The sequence below is a fragment of the Microcaecilia unicolor genome, chromosome 2, assembly GCF_901765095.1.
Source record: "Microcaecilia unicolor chromosome 2, aMicUni1.1, whole genome shotgun sequence".
In the NCBI taxonomy this organism is placed as follows: Eukaryota; Metazoa; Chordata; class Amphibia; order Gymnophiona; family Siphonopidae; genus Microcaecilia; species Microcaecilia unicolor.
Genome location: NC_044032.1, coordinates 428069513 through 428089856, shown reverse-complemented (window position 1 = coordinate 428089856; position 20344 = coordinate 428069513). Strand labels below are relative to the sequence as shown.

The 20344-nt window shown below is 43.8% G+C and overlaps 1 protein-coding gene across 1 annotated transcript in view; it reads left to right on the top strand.

Annotated features, from left to right (window-relative positions):
• The window catches only part of PPA2 (inorganic pyrophosphatase 2), an 88151-nt gene that overhangs the window by 17585 nt on the left and 50222 nt on the right, over window positions 1-20344 (top strand). Inside the window, exons 2-5 of the mRNA XM_030190764.1 lie at window positions 538-599; window positions 12595-12639; window positions 14380-14433; window positions 17849-17968. Coding sequence (XP_030046624.1) covers window positions 538-599; window positions 12595-12639; window positions 14380-14433; window positions 17849-17968 — 281 coding nt within the window. The remainder of the gene's footprint in view (window positions 1-537; window positions 600-12594; window positions 12640-14379; window positions 14434-17848; window positions 17969-20344) is intronic.

The window sequence follows — 20344 nt, the reverse complement described above, 5'->3', positions numbered from 1 at the left end:
TCACTTAACCCTCCATTGCCTCATGTAAGCCGCATTGAGCCTGCCATGAGTGGGAAAGCGCGGGGAACAAATGTAACAAAAATAAATCTTGGTTCAAATTGCTTTGGGATTGGAAATTCCCTTTATCTTTATTTTTGTGTTTTACCTGTGTGTTACCTATTCCTGAATTGTGGCGTCCATGAAGTGGTGCATACACACTCTGTGCTGTTCTAAATGGCTATAAACTCATAGCGTGCTTCTCATATGGAATATGTGGCTTATAAATAGTACCTTTCTTATGTTTCAACACATAAGGGACAAAACAGTTGTGGGTGAAGAATTTCTGTTGCATAGGATTTTCTTCTTCAGTTCTGATGGCAGCTGCAAGTTTAGTAAACCAGTTCTTTAACCACTCTGTTCATTTTACTAGCCTGACAGAAGAGGGCGGGATCCCACCCGAGCTGTTCTTTATAAAATTGATACCAGCCCTGTGGAGTTATCGAGATATTTCTGTAAGTAGATGAAACTGAGTCTGATCTAGATTGCTTTTTTTTGCAGAGGATGCAAAGGATAAATATATTTCCCCATTCCACGATATTCCGCTATATGCTGTGATTGAGGTATGTATGTAATTTTTTAATCTAGTAAGGCTGTAAAAATTTGTCTTGCAGTGAGACATGAATCATACTGTACATGGATTTTAACTGTTGACAGTCATTTTTTTAATACTTCCATCAAGTATTAAACCTAGTGTTTAAGGTGAGTTAAAAATACACTACAATTTGAAGAAACAATTAGGCTAGCATTCAGGGAAGCAATTGCTAACTCGTACACTGATATACAGGGTCTTGTAAAAGTCTTCATAACCTTGGGCACAACCTGCTGTCTAGAAAAGACAATTTGAAATGTATTAAGTAGGAGTTTGTTTCATTAATGCACACAACATACTCTAGTCTTTCAGCGTGAAAGAACAGTTCTAGAAATATTCAGAAAGTAATTAAGAGTAAGAAACAAAAAAAGTCTTGAGTGCTGAAGTCTCCACACCCTTTGACTCAGTATTTGGTGGAAACCTCTTCTGCAGCTGTTTTCTTCAATTTTAAAACATTTCAACCTGCTCATGGACTTATATACTGCTGTATTCATTATATGCAGGTACTTTCTCTGTTCCTAGCAGGCTCACAATCTAAGTTTTTGTACCTACATAATAACATTAAAAAAAACCCATCATATTATCTCAACCACCGTACTCGACATAAAAACAAACTATAAATGAGTTGGTTGGGTTAAGTGTCTATCAACTTTGCAGGGTAGGATGGGGTATTTTTTTTCATGACAGAATAACTTAAGATCTTTCAAATTGCCCGAGGGCTATCTGTGTACTGCAGACATCGTCTTGCCACAGGTTTCCTATTGGTTTCAGGTCTGAGTTTGACTGGGCTAGTCGAGGGCTTTCACTTTCTTCTTGCTGAGACACTCCGATGTTGCTTTTATTTTGCTTAAGATTATTTTCCTGCTGAAATATTTCTCTCTGGTCCCAGGCCTATTGCAGATTGGAACAGGTTTTACTTGAGGGTTTGCATATACTTTGCCTCATCCATATTTCCCTTGACCTTTACAAGTCTCTCTGTTCTCCTTGGTGGAAAACATCTCTGTAACATAATGGTGGTGCTATCACCATGTTGTACTGTAGGGACAACGCTAGCAGGATGACGTAGAGGGGCATAATCGAAAGGGACGCCTAAGTTTTGCTGAGGACGTCCTCGCAAAACGTCCCAATGGAGGGGCAGGGAAACCCGTATTATCGAAACAAGATGGACGTCCATCAGTAGTTTCGATAATACGGTGGGGGATGCCCAAATCTTGACATTTAGGTCGTCCTTAGAGATGGTCGTCCCTAGACTTCGTCATTTCTGATTTTCGGCGCTAATGGAAACCAAGGACGCCCATCTCAGAAACGACCAAATGCAAGCCCTTTGGTCGAGGGAGGAGCCAGCATTTGTAGTGCACTGGTCCCCCTGACATGCCAGGTCACCAACCGGGCACCCTAGGGGCACTGCAGTGGACTTCATAAATTGCTCCCAGGTACATAGCTCCCTTAATATTGTGTGCTGAGCCCCCCAAACCCCCTCCAAAACCCACTACCCACAACTATACACCACTACCATAGCCCTTACAGGTGAAGGCGGGCACCTAGATGTGGGTACAATGGATTTCTGGTAGGTGTTGGAGGGCTCACATTTACCAGCACAAGTGTAACAGGTAGGGAGGGGGATAGGCCTGGGTCTGCCTGCCTGAAGTGCACTGCACCCACTAAAACTGCTCCAGGGACCTGCATACTGCTGTGAGGGACCTGAATATGACATTTGAGGCTGGCACAAAATATTTTTAAAGATTTTTTTGAGGGTGAGAGGGGGTTAGTGACCACTGGGGGAGTAAGGGGAGGTCATCCCCGATTTTCTCCGGTGGTCATGTGGTCAGTTCGGGCACCTTTTTATGCCTTGGTCATAAGAAAAACAGAACCAGGTAAAGGCATGTGTTAGGCATGCCCAAGTCCTGCCTTCGCTACACCTCTGACACGCCCACATGAACTTTGGTCATCCCTGCGTCGGAAAGCAGTTGGGGATGTCCAAAATCGGCTTTTGATTATACCGATTTGGGCGACCCTGTGAGAAGGACATCCATCTTCTGATTTGTGTTGAAAGATGGACATCCTTCTCTTTTGAAAATGAGCCTGACAGTGACCTTCCTTGGCAATTTCCTTAATGTCCAGTGGAATTTGGAGGGACTGGCTTCTGGAGGCTGTGTCTTGGTGGTTTCAGATTGTTTCCATTTTATAGTGGTGGTCCTGACAGCACCCCAAAGGATATTCAAACATTTAAATTTTCTTAAAGCCTTCCTCCAATCTGTACGTGTGAATAACTTATCCCAGAATTATTTTGGCAGCTCTGTGTACTGCATGTGTAAATGTTTTCTTAGGTAGCAGAGGCCTCAGAAGTATGTCCTGTGTGTCCTCAAAGATGAACATTCTGGAGTCTCTGCCCATTAGGTAAACCCAGCTTGAAACTTGTGTAATGGAGGCTGGATTTTTCTAGTCTCTCAGAGGGTAGGAGGAATCCCATCCCCAAATTAGAAGGAATTATAAAAGGGCTTTGCAAGCAAGAGCCCCCTTCTTCTGTAGTGCCCACAGCTGGGACACAACACAGCCAGGGTCCTGCATCTGATGTAACCAACTTGACTACTTCAGCAAAAATAGCAGTTTACCCACACGCTGGCGAGACTTGAATCAGCAGCACACTGAAGAAAAGGATGAAGGAGAATACAGACAAAGTGGGAGGGCTCTAAGCAGAGAAAAGAATCCAGCAACAGAGGAGTTGGTGTACCAAGGAAGAGGTCTGATCATCTGTTGGGGAAGGAGGAAAAACAGAAAACATACCCCTGATATTCAAAACTATTTAACCGGCCAGGAACGGCTCGTGGCCCGTTAAATAGGGTTTAAGTGCCTAACTGTGGATATTCAGCCGGAGATAACCGGTTATCTCCCGCTGAATATCCCGTTTAGCGGCTAGCTGCTAACTGGCAACATCGCACAACATAGCCAATTAGGTACGGATATTCAGTGCCTAACTGACAATGTTGAGCAGTCAAAATAGGCCACTTAAATAGCAGGCCTGTCTTTGACCACTAAAAAGTTAACCTGTTAGTGCTGAATATTTGCATAGCCATAGCCGGTTAACTTTTTAGTGGCCAAAAAACCACAGCTATTCAATGCTGGTCACCGGAAACGGCCCAACATTGACTATCCGGGGTCAACGCCAATCATGGCACTTATGTGGGCTGCCTTCTGCCGGCTGAATATCGGGCCCTAAGGTTGTAGAGTGGGTGTGACAGGCTCATCACTGTTCTGGACTCAGTATTGTGGTGGAGAGAAACCCACCTCCCAATCAAGGAGCTCTTATACCCCTCACTTTTTTAGAGGGACTGAAGGAGTTGAGGTGTTTTGTGTCCAGAGCAATTAAGTGATTAACTTGGCTATCTGAAGGGAACACTACTGTCTCTCCAAGGAGAGCATCAGTATAAGAGGAGAGAGAAGAAGGTATCCACCAAGAAACTATCCAGGGGAAGAGAACAAGAAAGAGGAGCATGAAGAAGAGCTCTGAGTTCAAGCATTGGTACAATTATATGGCCTAATGTTTAGTGCAGCAGGCTTTGATCCTGGCAACCTGGGTTTGATTCCCACTGCAAGTCACTTAGCCCTCCATTGCCTTAGATTGTGAGCCCTCTAGGGACAGAGAAAGTACCTGCATATAATGTGTGTACAGCGCTGCACACATCTTGTAGTGCTCTAGAAGTGATTAGTAGTATGCTTTTGATTGAAGAAAGGGCTATAAATATGTATTTTGGGCAAATCATCTAATAAAGGTGTTTTACTTTTAAAACGTCGCTTGTTTCTATCTTTTTATCCTTTTTAATTTACTCCAGTTTCTTGAGTTCTCTCTCTTCCTATCCACCAAGACCTTTTATATTTTATCTTGGTGTAACCCTATAGGCTAATATCTATCTATCTATCTATCTATCTATCTATCTATCTATCTATCTATCTATCTATCGATAGATAGATAGATAGATAGATATAGATATATATTTAATAGTTAAATTACCTGGTGGGGCTTTCAGCAGTAGCTGGAGGTTGCTGGGGTGGAATTGAGGAGAGCTTGTCCTATGGTTGAGGTTGTGCTGGACCAGAGTTGTAGGGAGCACGTAGAGCCGTGGATTTTGATGGGGAAGCTTGGAATTTTGGTGGGAAAGTTTGGGAGGAGGCATCTGACATCACCACATATGGGCGGTGGTGATGCCATTCAGCCACACATTCATGGGGGGGGTCACACAGTCCCGAAACCTTACTGGAAGCACTGTGGAGGTGTCGGGGCTTCTCTGGAGCCTGGAAAAGTAAGGGGACATCCCAGGGCAGTATTGGAAGAGGCCTTTACCCTGAAGATGAAGGTTTTGATATGCCATTAAGGCGATTGGTGGAATCGCCATGTTTGCATGCACACTCTGAGGCCACATGAAAGGAACCGGCGTAAGGAGTGCGCACACGCCTGGAAGACAGCTTGTCGCAGAGCCATGTAGTGGTCACATGCTGGCTGAATTTATCAGAATTAACTTCAATTTTGTGGAAAAAGTATGTGAGGGGGAAAAATTGAAAATGTGTTCTTACGTTGTTTAAATGTAGAGAGTTTTGGTGTGGAGCATGGCTGCATTTTTAATTTATTTTGCTGTTGGGGTCTCAAGGCTTGAGTCCAAAAAGATTCTAAGCTGCGCCAGTTGGCATTGGCAGTACTTCTCTTGTGAAGTTTAAAACTGTATATTTTTGGAAGATTGGCAGTGTGTGTGTGTTGGAGCTGAGCGTAGCGGTACAGTTTAGTGAGACTGAAGTCTATGAAGTATGTAGAGTGGTCAGTTTAATGTAAGCAATTTTGTGTGAAGTGCAGTGAAGAGTGGCAGTTACAGGTTTGAAGCTGAGAGCCAATGCATGATGAAAGGCTGTGGGACAGGCTGTATAAATGGTGATAGTGGAAATTCCGTTGACAGAAAGAGTTGAAATAGGTGTCATAGGTTGCTTGGTGGACTGGAGATAACGCAGAGCTTTGGAAGAAATCTACACTGTTGCGGCAATTAAAGAAACTGAATTTTGCTCTAAATGTTAAAGTGCAGTTACTAGTTTTTTTTTAGTTACTGGGTTTTTTTTTTAAAGCTGAGAAAGGAGTGACATTGTGTGGTGTGAGTGACTGAAGTGAAATAAAGTTGATGCCGCTGGGAAAGCTTCTTTAAAAGTTTTTTGTGGGACTAGTTGGTATCCCAAAATACGTACTTATGCACTGTGACTTTGTCTAATGGACTCTCAGTGGTCTGCACACACACACAAAAATTCACTGTCTGTGGAGTTAGGTTTTCTTCTATTGAGTTGGTTGACATAGGTTAGTAGGGAATGAACCGGAAGCTTACCTGTGAAGATCATGATTGGAAGGAAATGGTGCCCACCGTTCAAGAGAGCTCTTGGAAAAGGAAGAAAAAGACCTTTGAGTTATGTGACTGAGCAATAGAGAAAATATACACAAATAAATAAACACAACGATAGGGACAGGACAGAGAACTGCACAGAGGAAAAAAAAATAGAATACTTTCCTGGTGGGAAGTTCCGGCTCCTGTAGATACTAAGAGGTCTGAAAGACAAAAGATAAACACACATCTAAAGTGTCAAGTTTTTAAGTGAGTTAATTTAACCAAATAGTTCTTTTGAAAAACTTAGGGACTGTTTTACAGAGCAGTGGTAAGCCCAACGCGGGCTTAGTGCTCACTCTTCCGGGGCTACCTCCTGCCCAATATGGCTGCCGGCAGTAGTTCCACCACAAGCACGCTCCATTTCCAGAGAAAAAAAAAAATACCCCCCCCCCCCCCCCCCCGGAAATGGCTTGCACGGTGATAATCTGACGATAATTGGGCATTGCCACACACTGGTTACTGCCGAGTTAGCGCGGGAGCCCTTATCGCCACCTCAGTGGGTGGAGGTAAGGGCTTCCCGCCGTATGGCCACGCGGTAAGAGTTCTCTTACCACATGGCCATGTGTGTTTAAGGGCTTTTTTACTCGCTGTGGTAAAAAGGGCCCTTTTCCCCGCAGCTTAGTAAAAGGACCCCTTAATTGTTAAACCGAGCAAGATATTTATCTGAAGTTTCTGTTATGCAGACATTTTGCGTTCTGAAGCTGAAGCAGTGTAAATGAGAACATATGTTTGTAATTAATGTAAATTTATATTCATGGAAAATTACAACATCTGGTCATTTATACTTACTAATTAAAACTTATTTTTAAATGTTAAATTCCTTGGCTTGGTGTGGAGTATTTTGGGGAAACACCGTGACTTATTTTTTAACATCATTGCAGTACCTTGCTTCGCCACCAGGGGGTCTACATAAGATGTCTTTTTCTGTCTTTGTCTATTTACTTTCTGTGATGGAGTGCATGTTCAATCACCAGGGTACTGGAGATCAGCCCCAGAAGAAACGAGGGTGAGAACTAGCAGGGCTTTTTTAGAGGGAGTACTGAGTACTGGCACCTTTTCCATTATCTGCTAAAATTGACCCTTGGTCCCCAAGTTTTAATGAAAGAGCTCAGGCTCTACACACCAATTCTGCCTTGTCATAGATTCTGTGACAGGTTGCAGGGGGCCTGGCTTATTGTGGGGTGGATCTCTCAGTGATCACCCCACCTCCCTGAAGGGTGGCCTGGCATTTGAGTACCGGCACCTTTTTTGCTAGAGAAAACGCACTGAGAACTAGAAACATAAAATCTCCCTAAACAGGAAAATAAATAACCGGTAGAGGAAAAATCTTAACTGTAAAATCAATCCATGAAGAAAAAGGAAGGGAATTGGAAAGGACGAAACATACAGGCCCACTGCAGTTCTAGTTGCGCTCTTCTGCTGTTAGCCGTGATTGGATGACTTGGGAGAAGGGCAGGGGTCTAGAGGTGATAGAGATCTGGATAGAGCTGGAGTTGGACTACATTAAAAAAATATATTTTTACATTTGGAGCTTTACAGTGTAAATCTTGCACAGCTTTTTCACAAGATGCAATACATAGGAACATAAGAGTGGCCATACCCGGTCAGACCAGCGGCCAGGCCAGGTCACAAGTAGCTTGCAGAAGCCCAAATGGTAGCAACACTCCATACTACAAATCCCAGGGCAAGCAGTTGCTTTCCATGTCTGTCTCAATAGCAGTAGTTCTGATTTGTGCTAGAGATTTAAAATGGTAGCAGCAAAAAGAGGAAGGCTACTGTGACTCTAACACAAATAATTAAACATCAACAAGTGAAGAGTCCAGTGTATGTGCTTAATCAAATTATCAACACGATGTGTTTAAAATTTCAAATCTACCTTTATTCTCAAACATACTCTTCTTTTTGTATTTTTATCTACTATAATAAAAAGCAACCTCAACGTTCTGAGGACACTGATGTCACTGACGTCAGTCAGTCTCCCAGAACGGTTCGTGGATTCATGGTGGTGAAGCCACCCCACAGACCCGTGCCCCGCCCTCGCGTCAAACGTCATGACGTCGAGGGCAGGAAAAAAAAAATCACCTAAACAAATGGTTGACCCCGCCCCCCTAAAGCTGCAGCTCAACACAAGGACCTCCAGCACCCCCCGCAACAACCCCCTCCTGAGACACCCACCTTTGCGTTGCTTTGCCGGCGGGGGACCCGAAACCCCGCCAGCATAAGCCCTGTCTGCTCACTACGGCGTCATCTTCAGCGTTCCTAGCCTGTGGAGGCAGGGCTTCTGTGCGTCTGACGTCTTGCACGTGCATGACGTCAGACGCACAGAACTCCGCCCTGCTCAGCTACCAACGCCGACGATGACGCCGTACTCAGCACACAGGACTTGTGGTGGCGGGGTTCCGGGTCCCCCGCCGCCAAACCAACACGAAGGTGGGTGCGATGGGCACGGTGGTTTGGATGGCTGCGGCCAGATGCATCGCCGTGGGTGGGATGGTGCCGGGAGGGGGGGCATCGCACCTCACAGGCAACTGCTCAGTGAGGAAAACCTTGCTAGCGCCTGTTTCATTTGGGTCAGAAACGGGCCTTTTTTACTAGTATATAATAAAATGTTGTTGAGCACTTAGCTATGGCTCGACAGTGGCCAAACCCGTTTCACTTTACATGCGTCATCAGGAGCCGTGCATCAACTTTCTTACACTATCCAAAAAGATGATATCACATATTCTTGTGATCACCTATAAGACAAGTACACATCAGTTACATCTGTGAAAAGTAACACATTAGCTGGTGTTCAATCCTCGCTTACAGAATCATTGATTTAACTTAGCGTTTCACCTTTAACTAAGTGCTTCAATAAACATAACAGTTGACAAACAATATTGGTTCAGTGTACTTCCAAGGCAAATTCCAATGTGATATTTTTAACACTGTCATGCTACCAATTTTGTATGAACAAAAGGCTAAACATTCTAATCAAAGTAACAAAAGCTTTGTTAACGGTTATGAGCTTACACACATAGATGCTACTCAAATTCAAAAACATTCTTTTTCGACCATTTACATGTCTTTTACAGTATACTCACATTGCATCTTGTCTAACCCCAATTTTTCAATGCAGCTTTCTTAGCTGTTAAGCAGATTAGTATATGGTTACACGACCTATCTTTTCTGCTTAAAACTTACTATCTATTATCTATCATTCAATTTATTTATTTACTAGTAAAAAAGGCCCGTTTCTGACACAAATGAAACGGGCGCTAGCAAGGTTTTCCTCGGAATGTGTATGTTTGAGAGAGTGTGTGTGAGAGTGACTGTGTGAAAGAGAGAGAGTGAATGTGCGAGTGTGTGTGTGTGTGACAGAGAGAGAGTGAGACTGGGTGTGAGTGTGTCTGTGAGAGAGAGAGTGTGTGTGTGAGAATGAGAGTGTGTGCCATGGGCCCCCCCTTCCTCCCTCCCTTCCTCCCAGTTCCAGGGTCGTCGTCCCCTCCCTCTGTCCCTCCCTCCGAGTTCCAGGGTTGTTCCCTCCGAGTTCCAGGGTTGTTCCCTCCCTCTGAGTTCCAGGGTCGTCTGTCCCCTCCCTCCGAGTTCCAGGGTCGTCCCCTACATCCCTCCCTCTCTCTGAGTTCCAGGGTTGTCCCTCCCTTCGTCCCTCTGAGTTCCAGGGTCTTCCCCCCCTCCCTCTGAGTTCCAGGGTTGTCCCCTCCCTCCCTTTCTCCGAGTTCCAGGGTCATTCCCTCCCTCTTCGAATTCCAGGGTTGTCCCCTCCCTCCCTTCCTCCGAGTTCCAGGGTTGTCCCCTCCCTCCCTTCCTCCGAGTTGCAGGGTCATTCCCTCCCTCTTCGAATTCCAGGGTTGTCCCCTCCCTCCCTCCCTTCCTCCAAGTTCCAGGGTCGTCCCCTCCCTCCCTCCGAGTTTCAGGTTCCTCCCTCCGAGTTTCAGGGTTCCCTCCCTTCGAGTTTCAGGGTTCCCCCTCCCTCCCTCTGTCCAAGTTTCAGGGTCCCCCTCCCTCTGTCCGAGTTTGAGGATCTCCCCCTTGGAAAGTGACGTCACACGTATGAGGGTATCGTCATCCCTCCCTTCCTCCCTTCCTCCCTCCCTCCCAGTTCCAGGCCCCCTACCTCCAAATTTTAAAAGTCATCTTCACTTAACGAAGTCGGGTGTATGGCGGCCGGCAGCAGCGGTAACAGGCGTGCAGTCTCGGCCCTTCTCTCTCTCTCTCGCAGCTCTGGTCACGCCCTCAAGGGCGGGACCAGAGGTGAGAGAGAGAGAAGGGTGGAGCCTGCATGCCTGTTACCGCTGCTGCTGTCGGCCACCGTAAACCCGACTTCGTAAGTGAAGTTGACTTTTAAAATTTGGAGGTAGGGGCCTTGAACTGGACGGGAGGGAGGGAGGGACTACGGCACCCTCATGCGTGTGACGTCGCGTTCCGTTGTGTGGCAACTGTGCAGCGTTCCTTTCCAGTGATTGGTGTGTACGAACACGGAAGTGCGTGACGTCATTTCAGGAGATGGATACAGCTGGAGCACGAATGCTTCAAGGCTTCACTTTCTCTGAGTCATCTTCAGAACGTTGGAGGTGGTTTTTATTATATAGGATTTTTATTTATTTATTTACAGTGGGGGAAATAAGTATTTGATCCCTTGCTGATTTTGTAAGTTTGCCCACTGACAAAGACATGAGCAGCCCATAATTGAAGGGTAGGTTATTGGTAACAGTGAGAGATAGCACATCACAAATTAAATCCGGAAAATCACATTGTGGAAAGTATATGAATTTATTTGCATTCTGCAGAGGGAAATAAGTATTTGATCCCTCTGGCAAACAAGACCTAATACTTGGTGGCAAAACCCTTGTTGGCAAGCACAGCGGTCAGACGTCTTCTGTAGTTGATGATGAGGTTTGCACACATGTCAGGAGGAATTTTGGTCCACTCCTCTTTGCAGATCATCTCTAAATCATTAAGAGTTCTGGGCTGTCGCTTGGCAACTCGCAGCTTCAGCTCCCTCCATAAGTTTTCAATGGGATTAAGGTCTGGTGACTGGCTAGGCCACTCCATGACCCTAATGTACTTCTTCCTGAGCCACTCCTTTGTTGCCTTGGCTGTATGTTTTGGGTCATTGTCGTGCTGGAAGACCCAGCCACGACCCATTTTTAAGGCCCTGGCGGAGGGAAGGAGGTTGTCACTCAGAATTGTACGGTACATGGCCCCATCCATTCTTCCATTGATGCGGTGAAGTAGTCCTGTGCCCTTAGCAGAGAAACACCCCCAAAACATAACATTTCCACCTCCATGCTTGACAGTGGGGACGGTGTTCTTTGGGTCATAGGCAGCATTTCTCTTCCTCCAAACACGGCGAGTTGAGTTCATGCCAAAGAGCTCAATTTTTGTCTCATCTGACCACAGCACCTTCTCCCAATCACTCTCGGCATCATCCAGGTGTTCACTGGCAAACTTCAGACGGGCCGTCACATGTGCCTTCCGGAGCAGGGGGACCTTGCGGGCACTGCAGGATTGCAATCCGTTATGTCGTAATGTGTTACCAATGGTTTTCGTGGTGACAGTGGTCCCAGCTGCCTTGAGATCATTGACAAGTTCCCCCCTTGTAGTTGTAGGCTGATTTCTAACCTTCCTCATGATCAAGGATACCCCACGAGGTGAGATTTTGCGTGGAGCCCCAGATCTTTGTCGATTGACAGTCATTTTGTACTTCTTCCATTTTCTTACTATGGCACCAACAGTTGTCTCCTTCTCGCCCAGCGTCTTACTGATGGTTTTGTAGCCCATTCCAGCCTTGTGCAGGTGTTTGATCTTGTCCCTGACATCCTTAGACAGCTCCTTGCTCTTGGCCATTTTGTAGAGGTTAGAGTCTGACTGATTCACTGAGTCTGTGGACAGGTGTCTTTCATACAGGTGACCATTGCCGACAGCTGTCTGTCATGCAGGTAACGAGTTGATTTGGAGCATCTACCTGGTCTGTAGGGGCCAGATCTCTTACTGGTTGGTGGGGGATCAAATACTTATTTCCCTCTGCAGAATGCAAATAAATTCATATACTTTCCACAATGTGATTTTCCGGATTTAATTTGTGATGTGCTATCTCTCACTGTTACCAATAACCTACCCTTCAATTATGGGCTGCTCATGTCTTTGTCAGTGGGCACACTTACAAAATCAGCAAGGGATCAAATACTTATTTCCCCCACTGTATTTGTTACATTTGTATCCCACATTTTCCCACCTATTTGCAGGCTCAATGTGGCTTACATAGTACCGTAAAGGCGTTTGCCAATTCCGGTATGAACAAATACAGTAATGTTGTCCAGCTAAAGGTAAATGAGCTTGGTAAATGAGCTTATTTTGTGCTGAGTTTCTTGATTGATGTCTAGATCAAAATAAGTTGATAGTTGTGTAGGCAAATATGTACATACTGATTCTACTAGTAGGCTTTTGTTCTCTGAATGGAAAATGTACTTGTGGTGCTACGGAAACCAAGAAACTGTGTTTGGAATAAACATCCTAAGTTGACCTGCATTTTTTTCTCTCCAAATGTAGGACAAAGACATTCCTCCAAAGAGATCGAAAACTAACAGAAGTGAGGTGAGGTTAGGATCTATCTCTCAATGTAAATTTTCTAAGTGCGTGCATGCCACATAGTAATCCCAGTTAGGACTATATTTTATATATGGCACCAAAAACATTCTTAGAGCTATTCTATAAACCTTACTTGAAGTTGGACGTGGTTTATAGAATACACGTAGCGCCCATTCCAGCGACTTAAATGTAGTCATGGCCATTTACACCAAGACTACAACCTGGTGTAAATGCTCATACCTAACTTAGGCATAGATCGCGTAAATTTTAGGAATGCCCACGACCCGCCAATATCCCTCCCATGGCCATACCCCCTTTTCAGATCCACGCATTTGAATTTACACTTAGTAAGTTGTGTGCGTAAATTCTAATTAGTGCCAATTAGTGTCATTAATTGCTTGTTAGTGGCCAATTATCAGTGCTGATTGGCTTGTTAATCAATTAAGTTATGCGCACAGGAGTCCTTTTACAAAGCTGTGGTAAAAAGTGGCCTGTGGTAGTGTGGCTGCATCTTTTGGGCGTGTGCTGGGTCATTTTTAATCGCAGCTGAGGAAAAGGCTATTTTTTAATGGGCCAGGAAATGGGCCTGCACTAATATTAAATCTAGTGCGTGCCTATTTACGGCCTGAGCCCTTACTGCCACCCATTGACCTATCAGTAAGGGCTCATACGCTATCCATGCAGTAACCATGCAGTAGTGCACGCCAACGTGGGCATGCTGCTGGTTACCACTGAGAACGACCCCTGCAGTAGAAAATAAAAAATTATTTTCTGCTCTGGGATTTGGCGGGCAGCAAAATCATAATTACTGTCTGGTGCACCTACCCCGGTGCCAATTGGGCATGCGCTACACACACGTTATCCATCCTGCACCTTTGTAAAAGGGCCCCACAATTTAGCCACGTGGCCAAAATTGCACGCGTAACTTTAGTCGCCATATATAGAATCCGGGGGTTAATGTGTAAAATCTGCTATGTGTCTGCTGGACAGACTAGGGCTCCTGCAAAATATATTAAGAGCTCCTTTTCAATGCACATAGACTTACAAAGTTACATAAGTTACTGAGGCGTATTTTCAAAGTACTTAGACTTACAAAGTTCCTTAGGTTACGTGGGGCTCATTCAAAGCACTTAGACTTACAAAGTTCCATAGGTTTCTGTGGAACTTTGTAAGTCTAAGTGCTTTGAAAATGATTACCTAAACTTGTTATATTTTTCACGGAAGAGAATGAGGGGAAATGTCACCTGTAGCTGGGATTTACAAACATTTGTACATAGAGCTGTACCGAATAGCATGTTTTACCATTCGGCCAAATACGAATAATGAAAAATATTATTAGGCCAAATACGAATACTGAATATGAATAATGGGCATTGAGCTTTAACATAACAAATAATAAAAGAAACAACGTGAAATCAAAGATCAAGTGTTTATTTCAATAGGATTTAGCATAGTACAGCCTTGGATTATTCATATTTGCATTGAAATCACTATTTGGGCAGGGCAAGGGTGAACTAGCTTTTGAAGAGCCTCAAATTGCAGGACTCAACAGGAAAGCTACTCAGCATGATTTCAGAGTTCAGGACCCAACTTTTAATTTACAGAAAACTTTCATTTCCTTCTGTTCCCTGTCCAGTGGAAATTTGAGAAACGAAACTGATGAATTTTCAGAAGAGTTAAAGAATTCAAATTTCTTGTATTTGCTTCATTATATTTTTGAAATGTTGGACTTTTATTTTCTTTCAGGTTATTTATAATATGGTTGTAGAGGTTCCCCGCTGGACAAATGCTAAAATGGAGGTATTTAACATTTTCTTAAATTTCAAAGTTCAAATGAAAATGTTTGGTCATACCATTGCTTTCCTGAAGCTGTGTAGGGGCTGAGCATCTTCTCTTTGAAGGAATGGAAATAAGGTTTCCTATTTAAAAGGTTAATTAATCAATTGTTTACAAATATATAGGAGTGGAGGAGTGGCCTAGTGGTTAGGGTGGTGGACTTTGGTCCAGGGGAACTGAGGAACTGAGTTCGACTCCCCAGGCAGCTCCTTGTGACTCTGGGCAAGTCACTTAACCCTCCATTGCCCCATGTAAGCCACATTGAGCCTGCCATGAGTGGGAAAGCGCGGGGTACAAATGTTACAAACAAAATAAAATAATGAGCGTTCATTTATTTTATTGGGAATGTCTTTTGTGAAACCTGATGTATACAAATTAAATCTCAGCATGAAAACTAATATCAAAATTGATCGATGAAGATTTGAACGAATCATGAGATCAGTTCTCATATGAAATGAATCGCTACAGAGGTAAAAAATAGTGGTGAGCAATGCCAGTTTTACTCAGCAGAATCATAAAGCTAGATTTACTGAAGTGTGTTAGCACGCATTAAAGCTATTTACCACAGATCCCATTGTATCCAGAGGGATCTATTTACTAATCACACCCTGTTAATGTGTGTGATTAGTAAATAGATCCCACTGGATAAAATGGGATCTGTGGTAAATAGTTTTAATGCGTGCTAACACACTTCAGTAAATCTAACTTTAAGATTCTGCCAAGTAATGTTGGCATTGCTCACTGCTATTGTGGTTGGACATGGGTAGAAACAATTTTTGTGAGCCATAATTCACACATCCTTTTTGGGATTGGGTTTATCATTTAATAAATGTTGGGACTGATTGGGCCATCTGGATGACCAAGTGGCAGTGCTGTGCCCCATCATACAGGAGTTATAGTTTTAATTCTGAAGTTAGGTCTTTCGACCTGTTTGGCTGGGGCATATTGTGGAGGCAGTATTTACAGACTAGCTTGAAGGAGTCGTAACCATCACACAGTGGTGACATCTACTGGCTGGACTTGGACTGAGGAGGGAACTGTGGTCTGTCTATAGCTCGGAGCAGACCTTGGAGAGTTGTGAATGCAGGTTCATGGTATCTGAGCTCTAGTAAGAGCTGGTCCTGAATGAACTGGAAGCACAAAGAAGCAAGAGGAAACTCCTGCCAAAATAGAAGTCGTGGTGATTGTAATTTGTGGACTGCAAAACCTGGATTGGAGGGATTTCCAAAGGAAGAGAACAAGGAACAAACTGGGAATGGGTCAGGGTGGGGAGCATGGAATAAAATCTCCTTCTGCCTCCCCCCACCCTTTTCCACAGAAGGGAGGAAGTATACTGATCCTAGGAATGCATTCCTAATTGTCCCTCTCTCCTGAAAAATCTTGGAAGAAAACACCCCCTGCCCCTCCACTCTGTTGCTTTATGTCAAAGGGCAATATATCAAGTGAAATAAATACAAACATTACGTAAACAGGTGGCCTCCCATACTGTGCACCTGACAGAAGGAGTCCAGCTTCTTTTTAAAAAATAAATCTGCTTCATGGTACTTAAAGAGATCGGCAGGTCTTACTACTACTTATAATTTCTAAAGCGCTACTAGACGTACGCAGCGCTGTACACTTTAACATGAAGAGACAGTCCTTGCTCGACAGAGCTTACAATTTAAGTAGGACAGACAAACAGGACAAACAAGAGATAAGGGAATATTAAAGTGAGGATGATAAAATAAGGGTTCTGAACAAGTGAATAAGGGTTAGGAGTTAAAAGCAGCATAAAAAAGGTGGGCTTTTAGCTTAGATTTGAAGACGGCCAGAGATGGAGCTTGACCTACCGGCTCAGGAAGTCCATTCCAGGTATATGGTGCAGCAAGATAAAAGGAACGGAATCTGGAGTTAGGGGTGGAGGAGAAGGGTGCAGATAAGAGAAATTTACCCAGTGAACAGAGTTCCCAGGGAGGAATGTAGGGAGGAGCTGCAGAGTGAATGCACTTATAGGTCAAAAAGGGGAGTTTAAACTGTATGCGGAAATGGATAGGAAGCCAGTGAAGTGACTTGAGGAGAGGGCTAATATCAGCATAACGACACTGGCGGAATATTAGTCGTGCAGCAGAATTTTGAACAGATTAAAGAGGAGAGAGATGGCTAAGTGGGAGACCTGTGAGAAGCAAGTTGCAATAGTCTAAGCGGGAGGGTTCTGGTAGTGTGCTCAGAAAGGTCTTAGGCCTCTTATCAGCACTATTCATGCCTGCCAGGTTCATTTTGTGGCATGCCTGTTCCTGCTGCCTCCATGCTATGTGAACAGAGTCTCAAGGGTAAAATAAGCATAAATAAAATTGAAATAAAATTATGGGTTTGATCTTCAAAGCGATTTAACTGGGTAGGAGAAGCTCCTGCCTGGTTAAATCATGTTGGCTGGCCCAAATGCTAATATTCAATGACACTTCGGGCCCCTTTTACTAAACTGCAGTAACATTTTTAGTTACCATGGCTTAACATGGGATTTTACCACATAGTAGCTTTATCTTTTAACACGGCACCTATTAGGGGCATTCCCACTCTTTTCTATTGCGGGCCATGCATTAACATTCAGATTAACAGTGCTGTCGGTTAACATGGAAGCCCAACACCTCCTGTTTGGGAGGCAGTAAGTAGTCCCACATTAACTTCGTGTTAGGCAGTTAGCGCACGGTAAGCACAGCGCATTAACTGCCAGATGCCTTCCATGCCCAATTTCCACCAAATGCCATACCCAGACACAAAAAGCAATACACAGTTTGCTGTGTGCTAACTACAAAAATACTGCGAAGCCTCTTAACATGGCTTTGTGCTAGTGATTGCCATGTGGTAAAATGCATGTTAACCACTAGATTCTGTATAAGTTGCCCAAACTTAAATGCACAAATTGAGTGCAGGTCACAGACCTGTACATAAACTAATTAGTTAATTCAGTATTAATCAGTAATTGGTAAGTAGGACTGCATTTATTTATTTAGATTTTGCTCACACCTTTTTCAGTAGTAGCTCAAGGTGAGTTACATTCAGGTATATTTCTCTGTCCCAGGAGGGCTCACAATCTAAGTTTGTACCTGAGGAAATGGAGGGTTAAGTGACTTGCCCAAGATCACAAGGAGCAGCAGTGGGATTTGAACCGGCCGCCTCTGGATTGCAAGACCACCGGTGCTCTAACCACTAGGCCACTCCTCCACTCCATTGCTATTCAGTGCTGGTCCCAGATAGGGGCGGACCCTCATCTGGGTGTAATTCAGCCATTGGCATTCAGCATTTAAAAAAAACAAAAAAACACACTGACTACTTCCAGCTTAATATTGACCAGTATGTGGTCTGGTAATTCTTCATTATGTTTTTCTAATGATTTGTCTAGATAGCAACCAAAGAGCCGCTGAACCCCATTAAGCAGGATTTGAAGAAAGGCAAGCTGCGCTATGTGGCAAACATCTTCCCTTACAAGGGATACATATGGAATTATGGTGCCCTCCCTCAGGTAATATATTTTGCTTTTCTCAAAAAAGGAAAAAAAAAGTTACTCTGGCTGCAAACTCACTTGCAAGAGGGTGTGCTTAGGGCTGTATTTACTAAAGCACACCGCCAGGTTATTAGTAAAAAGTCCCATTACTTAAAATGGGTTCTGCGGTAAACAGTGTGTGTTAACGTGTCATAGTGCTTCATATGCGGTGGTGTCTTTTTGTAAATCTAGCCCTTTAGGAGCTAGATCTGCAAAGTCTCTTTTTGCAGCACTACAGCTTCCTCTCCTCAAAGTACAAGCCGAAAAGGGCAACCAGCACACAATACATTGCTGATCTGTTACTCTGCTTGAATATTTCTCTTTATGGCCATTTTTTCTTTCATTTGAGCTAACAAACTTGAAAAGTGATAATTGAAAGACCTCTATCTATTAATTTTTTCCTAGCGCTTGCGTACTTCTGCTCCTTCTTTCCTAGTCTTGTTTCAGCCTTAGAGTCGGCCTTAAAACGTCAGGTAGGGGAAGGGTAATGACAGCGTTAAGGGAGGGAGTCTGGAAAGACCATAGGATCTTTCTGCTTGGCATCTGTTTTTGTTTTTTCCTCTGCACAGTCTCTTCCCTTAATACTACCATTGTATATGCACAACACTAGGTGAGGAAACTCTAAAGGATTGTCTTCCTGTCTCAGCAGCAGCACACTTGGAAAACTGGATAAGAAATCTGCAAAAACATTTTCAGTCATATTGCTTCTGGGAAGTTTGCTAAAGTGGGCCTGGATCTTGAGGCACCTAAGTCCTATAGGGCCAGATTCTATATAAGGCGCCTAAAAAATCCATGTGGTAATCATTTCTGGCTAAACGTATTCTATAAGCGGCATCTAGATTTAGGCGTGGTATATAGAATATGCTTAGTTGATATCCCAGTATTTTAAACTGCGTGCCTCACCAGTGAAAATGTGGTGTAAATCCCTGTGCATAGATGTATGCGCACTGGGCCATATTCTTTAACTATGCGTGTAAATTTTGGAACGCCCATGAAATGCCCGTTTCCCCACCATAACCATGCCCCTTTTGAACTGTGCACGTTAGAATCTAGGCGCAGTTCATTACAGCATACACTAGTGAGTTGTGCGAGTAAATTCTAATTATTGCCAATTAATGCTCATTATTGCTTGTTAGGTGCTGTTATCAACATTGATTAGCTTGTTAAGCCAATTAAGTTGCTTGCATTGTTATAGAATACACTTAGATTTCAGCTAAGCACGGCACGCTATATAGAATCCGGCAGATAGTGCACATCTCAAAAGGGGGCATGGGACATTCCGAAACGTTGTGTGTGGAATTCCAGAATACTGCCTATCTGGGGCACTAGCATTTAAACCAGGTTTTAGCAGGCGTAAGTGCAGCACCCAAAAGTTAGGCGCGGGTTCCACACTAAACGCTATTCTATATAAGGCATGCACCTCTTATAGAATAGCACTTAGCGCTGAATTTTTTGGCGCCTAAGTTTCAGCGCTGTTTATTAAATTCTTTCCATAGTGTGTAAATGCAAGGGGCTGTATGCATGGGCAGGGCTCCCAGTTCCACGCATAACTTGCAGAATATCATCGGTTATTCGACTTCCTGCCGCATTTATCTGACTGCAGTTATGCGTAGTCTGTGACTGATGTTGCTGCGTGTGTGTAAATGTAAGGAGCACTGACACCAAGTTATGTTATGCTCTTATGAGGGCTACAGCTTTTTCAGTTGCAGGTCCGGTTTTGTGGAATGCTTTGCCTGGCTGTCTGCGCCTTTGTGCAAACGTAGGGCAATTCAAGAAGCTCTTGAAAACTCATTTCTTTGCTCAGGTTTTTTTTTCATGTAATGCAGTCAGAGATCAGCAGCTATTATTTATTTATTTGGGGGGGGGGGGGGGGGGGTCCGTGTGGGATTATTTTGTATTTGTTGAGTGTTTGTTTTGATTTTATTATTATGTATGTTATGCTGTTAGCCACTTAGTTTTAAGTGGGGTAAAAGTTTATAAATAAATGTTAATATTCTAGAATGAAATTTAGGTCTCCAGATGCCGTTAGTGAATAGACTCTCACCATGTGGCATCATGGCGCAGCGCCCACTTACAGAATTGCTTCCACAGTGTCTAGAATATCTATGCCATGCAGAAATGATTATATAAAGGATAATTATCCTGCTGGATGGGAAAGGTTCCGTAGGATTGGAGACTAGCTGATGTGATCTCTGTTCACAAAAGTGGAGACAGGAAAGAAGTGAGAAACTACAGGCCAGTAAGTCTCATTGGTGGTAGGAAAAATAATGGGAGTCACTGCTGAATGAAAGGATAGTTAACTTTCTAGAATCCAACGGGTTACAGGATCTGAGGCAACATGGCTTTACCAAAGGA